The sequence below is a fragment of the Cuculus canorus genome, chromosome 8 (assembly GCF_017976375.1).
Source record: "Cuculus canorus isolate bCucCan1 chromosome 8, bCucCan1.pri, whole genome shotgun sequence".
In the NCBI taxonomy this organism is placed as follows: Eukaryota; Metazoa; Chordata; class Aves; order Cuculiformes; family Cuculidae; genus Cuculus; species Cuculus canorus.
In genome coordinates, this window is record NC_071408.1 from 33,540,687 (window position 1) to 33,557,877 (window position 17,191).

General features: G+C 48.4%; 1 protein-coding gene across 2 annotated transcripts in view; it reads left to right on the forward strand.

The window, feature by feature from the left end:
- LRRC8C (leucine rich repeat containing 8 VRAC subunit C) overlaps positions 1-13,082 on the forward strand; it is a 29,033-nt gene extending 15,951 nt beyond the window's left edge. For both annotated transcript variants that reach the window (XM_054073803.1, XM_054073804.1), the window contains exons 2-3: positions 5,002-5,143; positions 7,069-13,082. In XM_054073803.1, coding sequence (XP_053929778.1) covers positions 5,006-5,143; positions 7,069-9,339 — 2,409 coding nt within the window. In that variant the 5' untranslated portion in view covers positions 5,002-5,005 and the 3' untranslated portion in view covers positions 9,340-13,082. The remainder of the gene's footprint in view (positions 1-5,001; positions 5,144-7,068) is intronic.
- The last annotated feature ends 4,109 nt before the right edge of the window (positions 13,083-17,191 follow it).

Genomic DNA, 17,191 nt, shown 5'->3' on the forward strand with positions numbered 1-17,191 from the left:
TCCTTCGGAACCGTCCCAGTGCTTTCCTTTATTCCCCCTGACGAAGGCCGATTGCGAGGAGCCGGTTTGCTCCACAGTGCGGCCGTTTCACTATCATCCTTTGATTCAATCTCTTGATTTATTCGGTCTGATTTCTTTCCAGTATTTTTCTCTCTGACTTCGTTCTATTTATTCTCCTCGGTTCTTTTAGGTCACATTGAGTCGTTGTGTCTTGCTCCTGTCATGCATGCACACTCATCCCTGCGGTCAGTTTTCCTGCTGGAGTGAATATCCCGCCTCCCTTGTGCCTGGATTCCAGTGTCTCGTTTTACTTGTATTCTTTTCGCTCATCGAGTTTTCTATATTTCCTAGAGATTTTAAAACAATAAATAAATAAATAATAATAATTAAATTAAAAAAATAATGGGCGGCCTGAACCAGTGGGAGGTGTCCGTGCCCGTGGTTGGAACTGGATGATGTTTAAGATCTCTTCCAACCCAAACTATTCAATGATTCTGTGATTCTATGAATAATAAAAAGCCCTACTAATTTCTATCCCCTCAGTTTTGGAGATTTTGGGGTTTTTTTTGTTTGTTTTTTATTTAATCTGGCAAACCTCAGCTCTTTTCTGCAGCGCTGCTTAACAGCCAGTACAATTTATTTTTAATCCAAGTTCCTTTTTTATTTCCTTCTGGCAGCTGAATACCAGATGATTTATCTCATATGCGGTTTCCTTTTCTCTAGAGGCTGAGGATTATTAGAATTGCATGAGAGAAAAAAAGAGAACGAGGTCTGATTTTAATTGAAAAAATTATCCAGTATTTAGAATTCAGCATTTCCTAAAGTAGATTAGAATAGTATTTAACGTGAATCAGACTCCACATTTCAGCTACCATGTGTTGCGACATTAGATAGCGTTTTGAACATGAGCAAACTGAAATTAGCAACGCTGTCTTCGTTTTCCCCAGCTGAAATCTTGAACTCCTTTTCTTTTATCTCCTTGTTACAAGCAGAGACAAGAATCCACCGAAGCCAGTGTGCTGTCCCCGGTTGCTGTGGTTTGGGCTGCAGTGTGAGCATCTCTGGTTGGATTGATTTAAATTCGTGATTGAGTGAATTGCTTTATTTTGTACCGCCCAGGTCTGTGTGTTAGGAATGAGCCTGGTGGTGGTGCGGCTCTGGCTGTCGCGGTGGGGGATTGCTGCGCTCCGGCCACGGCCAGGGGTGGGTTTGCAGGACTGCTCTGAGCCGCAGGACCTGATGGGCCTCTCTGAGACCTCGGAGGCACTGCTTAGAGCAGTCCTCTGGATCGCTGGATGGGCAGAGCTGGGCAGAAGCCAGAGGGAAGAGGGAGACCGATATGAAGTGACTTTGTGCCTAGGCTTCTTTACACTTCTCTACACATAGAATCGCTGAGGTTGGAAAAGACTTATAAGCTCATCCAGCCCAGCCGTCAGCCCAGCACCACTGTGCCGACTGAACCATGTCCCAAAGTGCCCCGTCTGCATGCTTTTTGAACCCCTCCAGGGCTGCAGACTCCACCGCTGCCCTGGGCAGCCTCTGACAGTCCTTCACCGCTATCATTAAAGAAATTTTTCCTATCCGATCTAACCCTCCTTGGCACAACTTGAGGCCATTTCCTCTCATCCTTTTGCTCGTTCCTTCTTCCTAGCGTTTTCTCTTTAATGCTGGTGCAGCAAGGGAAGAAGCAATAGGTTTTCTCCAGAGGATGCTGGAAAACAGTGATCTCACTCCTTCACATCCAGTCTCCACTTAAAGCTTCTTGTGAATGTCTTTTTTTCCCGAGGTTAAAAAGTATTGCCCGTCGTTAGACATTGTTGGTTTATTTGCAGTTACTGTGTGGTATCATTGCCATCATTCAGTAGCATCTGTTTTCTTTTTCAACCATAAAGAATGTAAGTGTCAGAGTTTGATATCTGGTGTTGGACTGCAAACCTTCCACTTGCAGGTGGGTTTTCTAGCAAGCTCGGAGAGGCTTTCTGCGAGGTGGTCTGCCTCTGTGTGGTCCATCCACCGGGGTACCAGGTGGCGAGCAGTCACGCTACGCACACAGCAGCCTCTAAAGGGAACGAGGGAGCAGAGCTGCGTGTATTTGTGGTGTCAGAAACTATCTGCCTTCATCTAAACTCCCCCCGCAGCACTAAGAAGAAATAAAGCAGAGAGAGAATACATCAAAAGCCCCTAAAAATACAGAGTGGAACCTATTGAATGCGATGGCCAAATTAATTTTCGGTCTTGAAAACTGTCCCTGCCTGTTGATTTGCAAGGCGGTTTCCAGTCCCGTCTGCTGTCAGGCACGGCCCCTGTTTCAGTGCTGCCAACTTGGATAACGCCGTGGCTCAGATCCACGGAGTTGCTTAGCCCCAGCCGGAGCTCAGGCTCCATGCGGTTTGGTGCACACGAGCGCTCGGGTTTTCTCAAGAGCCTCCGCTGCAGGAAACAGGGTTGTGTCTTACCTGATCCTCCGGTTGTCTGTACCTTTGGAAAAAAAACTTACAAACAGGACCTCGAGAGGCATCAGAAGGTTGAAAAGAACCCATAAGCCATTATTAAAGAGGAGGAGAAGAAAATGCTGATAGGTATTCCTACGTGTCCTGGTGGCATTCCAGCCAGCTAACTGGCCTCAGAACCTACGCTGAGGGCAGGATATGTGTTGCAGAGCTTTGAGCAGGACCGTTGCATGGCAACTGAGGAGCTGATGTTTGTATCAATGTATTCCTTGGAGAATTTTCCATGTTTTTCAATGCTCGATAGAAAAATCATCTTTGAAAGTTCACCAGCCGCTATTGCCAGTCACCTGCATGTTGTGTGGAAATAAGAAAGTGGAGGGGAAATTCCTTACCAATGGCAGTGAGACAAGACAGATCGGTGTGTGATGTTCTCCAGCTCGGGTGCTGCTGGGAGCTGCTGGTGGAGGGGTTCCTCACCCTGAGTTTGGCTACAGGAGTGCTGGGCATGTACCTAATGCCACGTGGGGCATCTCTAATTTATGAGATCCATTTTTTCCACCAGTATTTCTAAACGCAAAGTGGAAGGCAGCCAAGGTTGGTCCCAGCAGCTACCTGAGCTGGTTTCTGCTGTAGAGGTGCGTCTTCCCTGGTGGGTCTGCTGAGCATTCTGTGATCAGGCACACAGAAACCAGAACTGCAGCTCCTGGCTGTGGGTAATTTAATACCGAGTGCTGCATTCCCTCTCCACCGCTGCAGAGATTCAGGCCTGTTGGTGTGGGTGCGACTGTGCGGAGTCAGGCTTGTGTTGCCATCGCTTGCACTGATGGACTATTAATTTGGAAGTGCTGCAGAGGGCAGCCTGCCTTCCTCCTGGGGATGGTGAGCGGAGTGTGCGATTCCGTCGGGCGTTGTGGCACATGGCCGGGGGTCAGCTTCCAGAAGGGCGAGAAGGGTTCTCCTGCCTGGCTGAGAAGTGCTTAGAGCAACAGGGAAGGGTGGCAAGAGGAGAGGGGGTGAGAGGGGCGAGGGTTAAGAAGCTTTTGTGCTAAGCATTAAGAAGTTTTTATGCTCCCCACTCAGAAAGCTGCAAAGCTCCAGCTTAGCCACCGGCCCAAGTTCATTTAAAGACACCACCATGTGCCTTCGAGGACGGTGGTACCCGCTGAGGCTCAGCTGGGCAGGCAGTCCCTGAGGTGTCGAGCTGAGCATCTTTCCACTCAAGGATGGCTGCTGTAGTGGGAGTGGGTTATCAATTCTTGGGATGGCCGTATGCTTGTGACGGGTTGCAGCCTGAATCCTTCCCTGCCGGATCTCTGGTTCTGAACAAACTGAATCCTTTCAGTCTCTGGGCAGCAGATCGGGAAGTGTGTGCTTATGGCTAAGGGTGTGCACAGCTGGATGCACCGAACCCACCCCGATGGGTCCCAGTGCTCAGCTGCAGCAGGATCACAGACTCTTTGATATGAAGTGATTGTGGTGAGCATTTACAACATTAGTTAAAGGAAAAAAATTGCCAGTAGCTCTCAGGAGTGTTTTTGTTCCATTCCCATGCAAATTTATCTATCCATCCTAACTTCCCAGGGAGTTTCGGTACTGGTTTTATCTCAGGGATTCAGTTACACAATGTGCTGTTGGCCTGAAAACCCGTAGCTTTGCCCGGACTTGCTCGAGTGTTAGCTCATTTTTCAGAGGAGGTGGTGATGTAAGCCTCGACATCTGAGGTGAAGATAAAGCCCTTGATCTGCTCGTAATTTTAGTTAGCTGAAGCACTTTATCTACTTGCACACAAAACATAGCCAATTTAAAACTGTGGTGAGTGTGCACACAAATATTCCAAAGCATCTGTGAAATCACCATGAGTAACATGGAAGTGAGTGAGAGACAGTAGCTCAAAGGGCCTTTGAAATCTGAGCGCAGGACAAGAGTTTTAGATGAAAATTGATGTGTATAAAGCTGAATGTCTCAAGTATCCACAGAGTGGGCTGATTTTCAAGGATTCAGAAGGTCTCATTGACCCAAGAGGTGAGGCTGAAAATGCAGAGAAGGGGAAGAGTGGCTGGAAAGTTGCCTGGCAGAAAAGGACCCAGGGGTGCTGGTTGGTGGTGGCTGAACAAGAGCCACAGTGGCGCAGGTGGCCAAGAAGGCCAGCAGCATCCTGGCTTGGATCAACCGTGGGGTGGCCAGCAGGAGTAGGGAAGTAATCATCCCCCTGGACTCAGTGCTGGTGAGGCCACACCTCGAATCCTGGGGTTGGTTTTGGGTCCCTCAGAACAAGAAGGTCATTGAGGGGCCGGAGTGCCTCCAGAGAAGGGAACGGAGCTGGGGAAGGGGCTGCAGACCAGGGGTTCTGAGGGGTGGCTGAGGGCCCTGGGGCTGGTTAGCCCGGAGAAGAGGAGCCTGAGGGGAGACCTCATCGCTGCCTATAACTTTTATGCCACATCTTGGGCCTCTCCTGTCCAGATTTTTTCAAACCTCACAGCAGTCCTGTCTTGCATAGAGTGTGGGGGGAACGAGCTGCAGGAGGCTGAGTGCTGGCCTTGCTCTTTTGCAGGACAATGATTCCCGTGACCGAGTTCCGGCAGTTCTCGGAGCAGCAGCCGGCGTTCAGGGTGCTGAAGCCCTGGTGGGACGTGTTCACGGACTATCTCTCGGTCGCCATGCTGATGATCGGTGTGTTTGGGTGCACGCTGCAGGTAAATCAAATGGGACGGAGGCGAGGCGGGTGCTGTCGGGGATGCTGAAAAAACACCACAAACGAGGAAGGTCTGTGGAAGGACGGTATCACATCTTCTTTGATCTCTTGGGTTCACTGGGAACAAAGTAAACATTTGCTGGTCCCAGAATTAAAGCTGTTTAGGTAGCAAAATCAGATAACCCAGAGCAGACTTTTACCAGCTGTAAATCAGCAGTTGTGCTGGAGCTGATGGAGTGGTGCCAGCTCAGATAAGGGCTGTTGGTTTGGTTTGTGCCTGGATGCCTGTTTTCACCACAATTCAGCGTAACAAAACAGATGGTTGACTTAAGTTCTTTTTTGTTACTGTCTTCCTGTTTAGAAAACGTACTTTTGTAATTTCTGGTTTTCTTTATTTTTTGAATGTTGATATTCTTTCTGGTTTTATGCTTCAATGGGATTTGAAATGACTGTGCTTATTTTGTTAGTGCCACCCACAACTCGCGTTATATCTCTTCCATTCCAAAGCATCTGTGAGGATGTTCACATATAAACAGTTGACATTACTGTCACTCACTGTTACATTTTACTGAAGAACCAAAGGCTGAAAAGCAATGGAAAGTACTTTTTGGGATGGACTCCGCAAAAATAGGAAGTTATAATAGTTGTTGAAGCATGGATCTCATGTTTCTTGGCATGACTTAGAAATGGCGCTAAAGGGGCACACAGACAGAGCTGTTGTTTCAGGATAGTTTGCTCACTTACATCACCCAAGAGTTTCACATACCATGTCCCAAATTTCTGATGTGTATCAGAATGTACCTTTACAGACAAAGATTAACCGCTGGAGGTTTTGGTGTGTCAATAGTTGCTGCACTGATATTGTTCAAAACACATGTGGCCTCATCTCAGCATCTCCCTGCACCGGGGTGGATCCTCAAGGAGGGTCTGATCTGGGTGGCTCTTGTCGCATACCCTCTATTTAATGCTTTCAGCCACCATCATGACAAAGGATACGTCTCCACTACACACACATCCTTAGTCTGGGCTAATCCCAGGTAGTCATCCAGGGCACATAACAGAGCTCCCTGGTTTGTCGCATGGATTAGCATTTTACATTCAGACCTCTAGGGCGCCTTGCACGGAACTCAGTCTGTTATCTCTGGTTAAACCAAAGGCGATGGGTCCCTAAAGGCTCTCTGACCTCAGTTTGCCAGCGTGGATGGACAGCCCAAGTTAAGAAAGTTGCTTTTTTTTTTTTTTTTTGGATTATGAACAGACTGGAGGGCAGAAGGACAGAGCTGCTTTCTCCTCCCAGGGGTGTGGTGTGAGGACTCTGTGTATATGTATGAGAAACTGAATAAAAACAATGTCCATACACACAAATGCTGCCAGTTCTCCATTATCCCTATCTGTCTTTATTAAGACAGAAGATTAATAATGTTCCAGCAAAGATATGCCTACAGTCGCTCTTTGTCAGCAGTTTTCTGTGTGATAAGACATCACAGTAGGTTAACAGCCACGTGAATCCAGTTACACTGCTTTCAAACCCAACCTATCTCTGGACATCATGTAGCCAGGGTAAATAACCTGGCAAGAGCAGTCTGTCTCCAGGGAAAGCAATGCAGGAGATGTCTGATCTTTTGTGGAAGCATCACCCAGACTTTTCCTTTTTCTGGATTATTTCAGTGTCCTATTCAAATTATGGAAAGCTCACATAGATAGACTGGGGAGACCTACTTCTTGGCATGTAGAACTAGAGTCTTGTTGGGAATAATAATAATAATCATCATCGTCGTCGTCATGATAGCCCAGCCTGTGTGGGGCTATCATGTGCCGGGGTGTGGGGAGGAATGCCTGGAGGCTGGAGGAGCTCCATGGACAGTGACTCATTGGTGCTGCCACCACTGTGCACCAGTTTAAAAGATATCTTTTTGTGTGTTCCAGGTCATGCAAGACAAGATAATATGCCTTCCAAAGCGCCTCCAGCCTTGCCAGAACCTATATAATAGTTCAAATGCGTTTAACACAATCCCAGATACGACCTCTCTTCCTCCACCCAAGCCATCCACCCCTCCGGCTACAGTTGAAATGAAAGGACTGAAGACTGATCTGGACCTTCAGCAGTACAGCTTTATAAACCAGGTGTGCTATGAGCGTGCCCTGCACTGGTACGCCAAGTACTTCCCTTACCTTGTCCTTATCCACACCCTGGTCTTCATGCTGTGTAGTAACTTTTGGTTCAAATTCCCTGGATCGAGCTCCAAAATTGAACACTTCATTTCAATCCTCGGGAAATGTTTTGATTCCCCCTGGACAACGAGAGCCTTATCCGAAGTGTCAGGAGAAGACTCTGAAGAGAAGGATAACAGGAAGAACAACATAAACAAGTCTAACACTATCCAGACAACCACTGAAGGCACTTTGGTCAAGACCCAGTCTTTAAAATCCATCCCTGAGAAGCTGGTTGTGGATAAGGGAGCGCCCGGGGCATTAGATAAGAAAGAAGGTGAACAGGCCAAAGCGCTGTTTGAAAAGGTGAAGAAATTCAGGCTGCACGTCGAGGAGGGCGATATACTCTATGTCATGTACGTTCGCCAGACTGTACTTAAGGTAATTAAGTTCCTTATTATTATTGCTTACAACACAGCGCTTGTCTCGGAAGTTAATTTTACAGTAGACTGTAATGTCGATATTGAAGACATGACGGGGTATAAGAATTTCTGCTGTAATCACACGATGGCACATCTGTTCTCTAAACTTTCCTACTGCTACCTGTGCTTTGTGAGCATCTACGGCCTCACATGCCTTTATACCCTGTACTGGCTGTTCTACCGCTCACTGAAAGAGTATTCCTTTGAATACGTTCGGCAAGAGACGGGAATTAATGATATCCCAGATGTCAAGAATGACTTTGCTTTTATGCTCCATATGATCGATCAGTATGATCCCCTCTATTCCAAGAGGTTTGCTGTCTTCCTGTCAGAAGTCAGTGAAAATAAGCTGAAACAGATGAACCTGAACAATGAGTGGACTGAGGATAAACTGCGTCAGAGGATGCAGTTGAACTCCCATAACCATAAGGAGCTACAGCTTTTCATGCTCTCTGGATTACCAGACACGGTTTATGGAATTATTGAGCTGCAGTCATTAAAACTTGAAATAATTAATAACGTAATGATACCAGCAGCCATTGCGCAGTTGGAAAATCTCCAGGAGCTCTCATTACACCAGTGCACCGTGAAGGTCCACAGCACCGCGTTGAATTTCCTGAAACGGAATCTCAAGATCTTGAGCGTCAAGTTTGATGACATCAGAGAACTTCCACACTGGATGTATGGCCTCAGGAGTTTGGAAGAGCTCTATTTGATTGGTTCCCTAAGTCACGATGTTTCCAAAAACATTACACTGGAGTCTTTTCGGGAACTGAAAAGCCTTAAAGTTCTTTACATAAAAAGTAATTTGACCAAAATCCCACAATCTGCCGTCGATGTTTCAAGTCACCTGCAAAAACTGTGCATCCATAACGATGGCACTAAGTTAGTGATGCTCAACAACCTGAAGAAGATGGCCAACCTGACACAGCTGGAATTGGTCCATTGTGATTTAGAGCGCATACCTCATGCAGTCTTCAGCCTCCTCAGTCTTCAGGAATTGGATCTAAAGGAAAACAACCTCAAATCCATTGAAGAAATAGTAAGTTTTCAGCACCTGCGAAAACTGACAATCCTAAAGCTGTGGCACAACAGCATCACATACATCCCAGAGCATATAAAGAAACTCACCAGTCTCGAGCGGCTTTCCTTCAGCCACAACAAGATAGAGGTTCTTCCATCCCACCTTTTCCTATGCAACAAGATCAGATATTTGGATTTGTCTTACAATGACATTCGCTTTATCCCACCTGAAATCGGAGTTCTGCAGAGTTTACAGTACTTCTCCATCATGTGCAACAAAGTGGAGAGCGTGCCAGATGAACTGTACTTCTGCAAAAAACTTAAGACCCTAAAAATTGGGAAAAATAACTTGTCGGTCCTTTCACCTAAAATTGGCAATTTGGGGGTCCTCTCCCACTTGGATATTAAAGGCAATCACTTGGAAATCCTCCCGCCGGAGCTCGGTGAATGTCGGGCTCTGAAGCGGACTGGTTTCATTGTAGAGGACACCTTGTTTGAAACGTTGCCTTCTGATGTCAGGGAACAAATGAAAGCCGAATAACTCACTTCCTCGCGCTCAGATTTACAGAGATAACGCTCCTACCAAATACGCTGTAGAAAGTGCATACTCTGAATATGCATTTACTTTGTCATTACTTTTTCCTTTTTCAAACAAGCGCTTTCTGTACAAACAGATTTGGAGTAAGGAGTACATATATTTTTAAATAAAATTTTCTTGTATTTTTTCACCGTTTTAAGATATTTTTTAAGTTTGTTTTGCCCTGAGAACGAGGGTGGCTGTAACTTAATTTTTACTGGTAAAAGTAAATGGTTTTATCTGCTGATTTTTTATTTTCCTTTGCCTAATCCCAACAGGGGAACCATGTTGAAGTTGTATGCTTTGGGTTGCATAATTTGTAATAGATGTTTATATTGTCTTCCTGGTTATTGTTAATCGCTTACGACATGGTCTTCAATGGGTGGTGCTGGAGGTGTTGAATGCCTTGTTTCCTCTTTTCTTCAGTGGCAGTAGGTCTTCAACATCTACCAAGATCAAACCTGGATTGACTCTCCTTTTCTATTTATGACATGGTTTTCTCAGATGGTCAAAGCAAGTACAAGAGGTTCTTTATGCTTATAACGGGTTTGAGGGAACATGTAGAGCTCCTCAGGGCCTTTTGGCAGGTTGAGTCTAGCTCTCCGTTCACACACTGTGCCAAGAGTGATGTTCTCTCGGGTGCAGCAGGAGTAAGGTCACGGTTCATGGAGGAGTCAGGACCAAAGTGACTCGTGTTGAAGATTTCCCAAACAGTGCAATGGGGTGTGGCTGCCCATTCCCTGCTGACTTGAATGGAAGGGGTGCAGTGAACACACTGTGTTGGAAATGTCAACCCAGGGAGATGAAACACTGTCTTGACAGATCCCCGTCCTCCTCTGAACACCCCATCATGCAAGGCAGAAAGCGCCCTCTGCTCTCTCGGTTCTGCTCCCTGCAGGGGCGCTTGGCTCCTGGCAGGAACGGGATCCAGAAAAACTGCAGTCGTGTTTAGTTTGTAAAGCTTCTGACAAGGAAACAGCATCAAATACGCTCCTTCATTGAGCTCAGGTATCATAGAACCAAGCTCAGCGCAGGAACATTTGCAGGTTTACAGAAATGACCTTAAATGAATACATGAGCTGCTCAGAAGTCTTGCCCTACCAGAGGTGGGCGAAGGCTGGGTTTTCGTCTCCCAGCTGGTAATTAAATTGGAGCTCACACAGTTGGAAGTCTGCTTTTTAAAACAATGTAAAAATCTGTAATGATTATGCATCTGATTGAGAACTTTATCTTCTGAAGCCATGTTCAGTTGTTCGTTTAATCCAGCCATTTGCTTTCGTTTAGGCAAGTTTGGCAGGTATGATTACTCAAGTGCTGCTTGATGGCTAAGTGAAGCTAATCAAAAATAACCATATGGTAGTAAAGTCTTTTGCTGGGAGAGCTCTTCATCCTATCCCAGAACACCTGTTTGAGTCGGACGCAGGCACTGGCTAACTGCTTCATGGGGATATCCAGGAATAAATACTTCTCTAGGAGGCAGTGGTTCATATATTGCAGAGCTCGAGTTGCTGAGTGTTTCAAGTTATGTAAAAGAACTGTTTTATGATTGTCAGGTCGGTTGCTCTGAAGTGTTCTGTAACTGCTGTTGCGTGTCTCGAGCTACAGCTAAGCTGAGTTTGAGCTTGGAACAAAGGCATAATGGGAATTTCCTCATTAATCCAGGGTGTGCTCTGCAGTCGGGTGTGTGGGCTCGCACAGCACTGAGGCAGACTCATTTTTTGCGCTTGGCTACGTTCTGGAGAAGATCCATGTGATTAATCAGAAGTGGGTCAAGCGTGAAGGAATCAAAGCAAGCTTTCTTAAAGGCGTTGGATCTCATTCTTTTAAAGAGCTACAACTGAGGTAGCTGTGGTGAGAGCTCCCCACACTCGTGGAATGCTCTTATGGAACAGCTTGGCAGTTTATATATCCTAAATGTATCTCACTTGGATGTAATGTGAGGGAGAGGAATGCTTCATCGCTCATATTAACCTAATTATGTAAACCAAAGTGCTGTTGTCCCTGATGAATGTAAACTGTTTAAAATGTCCAAGTAATCGGTGGAGCTGTACAATTCTCTTACATTTGAACTACGGGATTACAATTCTTTAAAAACATCTTTATATTCCTAGATGTAGCGTTTCAAATCCCTAATTTATTTTGTGTCTAATGCTGTTTCACGTGTAGCTTGTGGTCTGTTTTCTGAGTGGAAGTTCTGCACTCCTCATAGCCGAAGGCTGGAGCCTCCTGCGCCGGTTTTGTAACTGCGTCACTTAGGGGATACGGAGGGTGCTTTGTTACCGGTGATACCAGTGCAACCGCTCATGTGGACACCGTGACATGAGTATGAAGTGCCTTGTGCTGGTGTCTCTTCATTCACTTGGATAGGAATAAACTCTTCTGGTCGGAGCACTTTCGTTCTAATAACTGTATCTTCTCCAAGGGTTTGGTCTGCTGAGACAGCTCAGTCAACCTAACAGCTCGCTGCTCCCTCCTCCTCCCGTGCTCAGCATTCCTGCCGACACGTTCCAGCTGCTTCTCCTGTATCTTTACTGGTCTGGTGCTGGTCTCATCCCTCCACAGGACAAATCAACTTTCAAAGCCAGTAAAACACTAAGCTGGTGAAAAAAAGGGACTAATTTTCTGCTGGATCAGCTCTCCAAAGGATGTGATGGACACTGAGGTGCGAGGAGCCAGGACTGTGCAGCCAGGCTCTGGGCGAGGAGGAGGTGGGACAACTCACTTTGGAGGTGCTGAGCTGCTGGGTCCGGTATCATCTTGCCGAGCCCCGTGCTTGGGGAGCTGTGCTGGTTTATCTCGAGCAGGATTCGCGGCATGGCTTTTGTGGGGCAGCAACCCTCAGGCTCGCAGCGAATGATACAATATCACATTACTGTTAATTGCTTCAACTTAATGAACCAAACTCAGGTAGCTGCACTGCTGACTTTTCTAAACTTCTGTCTCTCTAGTCGGTGGGGTGTATTTCCCCAAACCTTATCACAGTATTTTAGAAATGCGTCAGCTAAGGGAAAATTGTTTCCTAACTCTGTGACATCCAGGAAAATCTGTACAAGTGCCATATTTATCCAGGGATTCCTGTACTGCTCATATGTATATTCACCTGCAATGCATACGAGACTTCCCTGTGACCCGTAGTATCTGACTTGGAATGGATGGACACACTGTGGGTAATACTTCAGGCATGGTTTGTATGAGTTTATATCAGTACTGACATGAATCAGGTGCCTAACAAATAAGACAATTCCAGAATATAAGCAAGGCATTTTGCATCATAGCTCAAAAATAATACACATCTTCCATGGTAACAGAAGCAGAGACAACAAAGAAAGCATCAAAGCTAGGAAGGCAACCTTAATAGTACGCTAAGCCTGAAACGCAAATCTGCTTCTGATCACAATCTGGAGTTGTGCATCTCCCCCTTTGTCAAACTAAGGATGGAGAGATTTGTGCTGACCTCCTGCCTCTTGCCAGCCCAACAGCTTCGGCACATTCTGATTGGAAAAGCACCTGCTCCAAGGCTCATAGCACATTTCTGGCACTTCCACTAATTCCTGTGCTTAAGTGATGACGAGTCCTGATGGAATGCCAAGGAAAAGATGTTGAGATTTAACCAAATGGACAAACTTCTTAATTCTGTAGCAAGTACCTTAATATAATAGACCTGCATAGTGTTACATTGATATAAGTACACCCAGAGAAAATGGAAATAAAATACTCTTTTGTAGTAATAAATGCTGTCAGACTGCGATGTGGTTATTTGTTTGGGAAACACGTTGTTTCTCGGTTACCTAAAGATCAGACATAACCATCTTTTGGGTTCGGTCCCTTGGGAGGGAAGGCAGGAAACTATGCTTGCAAAAACATCGTTAGACTTGACAGGATTTATAGGCGCCTGGTTTCGCTTCCTGTGCGCCTCCCTGCATCCCCTGGCGCGGCCGCCAGCTCGATGGCCATGGAGAGGCCATCCGCGTGGGAGCAGCTCCCGCACTGCGTCCCGAGGGCCGTGGGGGCTGCAGGGCTCCCGCACAGCCGGGGGCTCGAGGGCTCCTGCCTCCCCACCGCCTGCCCGCGCTGCTGAGGGGAAGCGATGCTGTTGGCCCTGGCATCCGGCATAACGCCTGAGGGATCTCCCAGCCCAAGGCGATGGGCTCGTGCTGCGTGCGTTTAGCACAGGGCACGTTCCTTGCTTCTCTGTAGCCTTAAGTTGGAAGTGATAATGTGTTTTACTTTGGGGTTTTTTTTATACCGAGACAATCTTGTCGTGCAGCTGTGGAGCAATAAATACTTCTCCGTGGCCCTTGTGCTCCCAGGGAGAGGAGGTGAGCGGCAAGCCCAGCAGCTGGAGTCGGCTTTGCCTCTGGGTAAACCCTGGGGACACGCTGCCCCTGGGGCTTTGAGCAACCTGATCCAGTGGGAGGTGTCCGTGCCCATGGCAGGAGGTGGAACTGGATGGGCTTTGAGGTCTCTTCCAACCCAACCCATTCCATGATTCTATGATTCTATGACATGAGTATTTACAGTGCCACAGGCAACAAAGGCAGCCTCAGCTACTTTGGGCAGCTGGAAGGTCCCCAGGAACACAACAGATGTGGCGAGGGACTTTAGGACTGCCGGATGCACTGCGAGCCCCGGCGGTTTAAGCGAGGAGTTGCTTGCTCGTGCATGAGTTGCTGCCAGCCTGGTGTGACGCTGCAGAACATGCACCGACTCGATGTGCTGTGCTTTTGCATTGCTGGGCTAAGAGGGCTACTGATCCATCTGTCGGAGGGACTTTGTCTGATGAATTTGATGGACTGTGGTAAATAAGTGCTGATGTTTCGCTGAATTAAAGTTGAATTTAAAGGAAACCCTTGCCTCCTGCCAGCTGGGGTCGTGCGGCACTGGGAGCCGGGCTTCTGGAGGCTGCCTGCCATGCTATTTGTTTAGCAAAATATCTTGGCAAAGCTGGGCCATCCTGTATCCGTGCTGTGAGCAGAGAGGAGAAAGCAGTTAAAGGTGCACAGAACTTCAGCACAGTCACAGGGTCACCCTGAGGAACGCTGGCTGCAGCTAGAAGATAAAGGAGTTTTTCACAAGTCCAGAACAAGCTGCAAATAAAACCACAGAGCAAAGTAATCCCCCCACGCAACGTCAGGAAGCTGAAGGACAGAAGCAAATGCAGATGGGATTTTAGAATCGTAGAACAGAACCACAGAGTGGTTTGGGTTGGAAGGGACCTCAAAGCCCATCCAGTTCCACCCCACCATGGGCAGGGACACCTCCCACTGGATCAGGGGCTCCAAACTCCATCCAACCTGGCCTGGAACCCCTCCGGGGATGGGGCAGCCACCACTGCTCTGGGCAACCTGGGCCAGGGCCTCCCCACCCGCACAGCAAAACATTTCTCCTTAAGATCTCATCTCAATCTCCCCTCTTGCAGCTGAAAACCATTCCCCCTCATCCTGTCCCTGCACTCCCTGATCCAGAGCTCCTCCCCAGCTCTCCTGGAGCCCCTTTCTGCATAGGAAGCTGCTGTAAGGTCTCCCCACAGCCTTCTCTTCTCCAGCCTCAACAACTCCAACTCCCTCATCCCGTCCTCGTACAGGAGGTGCTCCATCCCTTGGATCATCTCCGTGGCCTCCTCTGGCCTCGCTCCAACAGCTCCATGTCCTCCCCGTGCTGAGGACTCCAGAACTGGGTGCGGGGCTCCAGGTGGGGTCTCCCAGAGTGGAGCAGAGGAGAGGATCCCCTCCTTTCCCCCTGCTGGTCCCACTTGCTTAGATCAGCGCTGGTGAGATCTGCAGCCTCCTTCAGCCGCGCTGGTCCCTCTCCGGAGGCACGCCATGCGCTGCGGTGCCGAAGTGGATGGTGAGAGGGATGGGCTCTCCAGGGAGGGGTGCAGGACATCTGGAAGGAGCAGAGCTGCACCTCTCTCCTGCGTTTTGAAGGTGGTGCCACCCGCGTGACAGTCCCTTTGCTGGGCCGTGGCTCGGCTGCGCGGGGTGTGCTGAGCAGGAGCAAACTCAGGACCCAACCGTGCCATGATTCGATGCGGCTTTTTCACGAGCAGGGCAGCAGGAGCAAGGCGAACTCTTTGTAGAGAATTAAAGGGTTTTTTGCAGTCAGTGACGAGAGGGCTGTGGCCTGCGGAGCGAGGGTGAAAAGGTGTTTTGTTGGGATTTGGGCTTGTGTTGACGCTGGTGGGGCTGGAGCTTTCCTTTGGCAGGGAGCGAGGAAGCAGAGGAAGCAGATGTGTTTCCATGGCAATGCAGGAGCAGCCACCATGGGCACAAGCCTCTTTTTCTGCCGCTTTTCAGTCCGTGCTGAGAGCCAGATCCGGGACTGCTCCCTCGGGCGCCCTGGAGCACCCGTGGCCACCATGGCCATGCAGGCACTGCTCACCCTGCTGAGATGGTGGGATGGGGCGTGGGCAGGCAGCAGTGCCGGGCTCCACTGCACCAGCTCCTAGGACACTTGGGGCTTTCATTAAGGTGAAAAAAACCCCTGTATTTACTTAAACTTCCTTTTTTTTTCCAGCTTCACAGCTCTGATTCCCATTCCATCTGCTTCGAGAGCCCTCATTCATAAGGGCGCAGGAGGCTGAGCCACGCTCTCTGTGGAAAGTTACACCTAAAACCACAGCAGCCCCAAAGGTACAGATTTCAGACTCGGTTGTTTCTGTCTCCCACGTCTTGCAAAATATGGATTGGTTTTTTCCCCCCCAGGAAAAATCACAGGTTCCCTTAGGAGGCCAGCAGACGCCTGAAGTTTCCCAACACTCTGGTGGTTGCACCACCCCCAAGGATGGAGCACAGGGCACTGGGAGTCCCCGGGCATCGGCTCACCAGGGTGGGCACAAGCCTTAAAACCCTGGGACGGCGGTGGAGGGCGGCTGGGGTGGTCCCAGCATCTCCTCCAACTGCTGCAGCGTGGTCAGTCCTGCCAGGAACCCAGCCAGTGTGCCTGGGTCATTGGCCCAGGGTATTTTAAAGAGGGATTACAGGAGGAGGAATAACTGCAGGATAAACCCATGAATAGGCTCCAGGTGCAGGATGTTCAGTGGTCCCTCAGCCTCCTCAGGTGGCACGGGCTGCTCCCTCCTCCTTCAGCTCCTCCCCGTGTCCTTTGGCTGGAGGTGGAAGGTGGACAGTAACTACAACGTGATGCCCAATCCCAAGCAGCCAGGAATTCTGTGGGCAACCTGCGCCAGGGCCTCCCCACCCTCACAGGAAAACATTTCTGCCTGAGATCTCATCTCAGTCTCTCTCTCCTTTCAGCTTAAAGCCAGCAGGTTCTCCTGCTGTTCTCAGTTTCTGTTCTTTCTTCATGTTTAAAAACTGACAGGTATGTAGGGGAAAATCTATCCTTGACATCACTCCTCTTAAATCCTACTCTTTTTCCCCTCTGTTTGCTTTGAAAGGTTTTTTATTCCCTTGCCTGTTTCCCAAAGCATCTCCCTTTCCTGGTTCCCCTGTCATTGAGCGGAAAAAAGAAGTCCCTAAACCAAAAACAACAACAGCAAATTAACTAAATAACTCAGACTTACAGGAAAAGCTCGGCTATTTTTGGACTTCCTCTCCCTAACTGTATTTCTGGCTCCTCCGATGCCCGGTGTCTGCTGCCGCCCACCCCTGGGCGTGGGCATGGCCACAGGCAGAGCCCGAGGGGTCTGGAGCGGGACCCTCGTGGGGAGCGCTGACCTCGCTGCTCCTCGGCTGGTCAAGGGTCTTTCTCAGGAAGGGGGAAAGGGAGATTTTTTGCTGCCATTAAAAAGCAAAGTACCTTGGCTGGGCAGGAAACCCTCATACGAGCAGGAGCGTTCAAATGCTCACCAAAG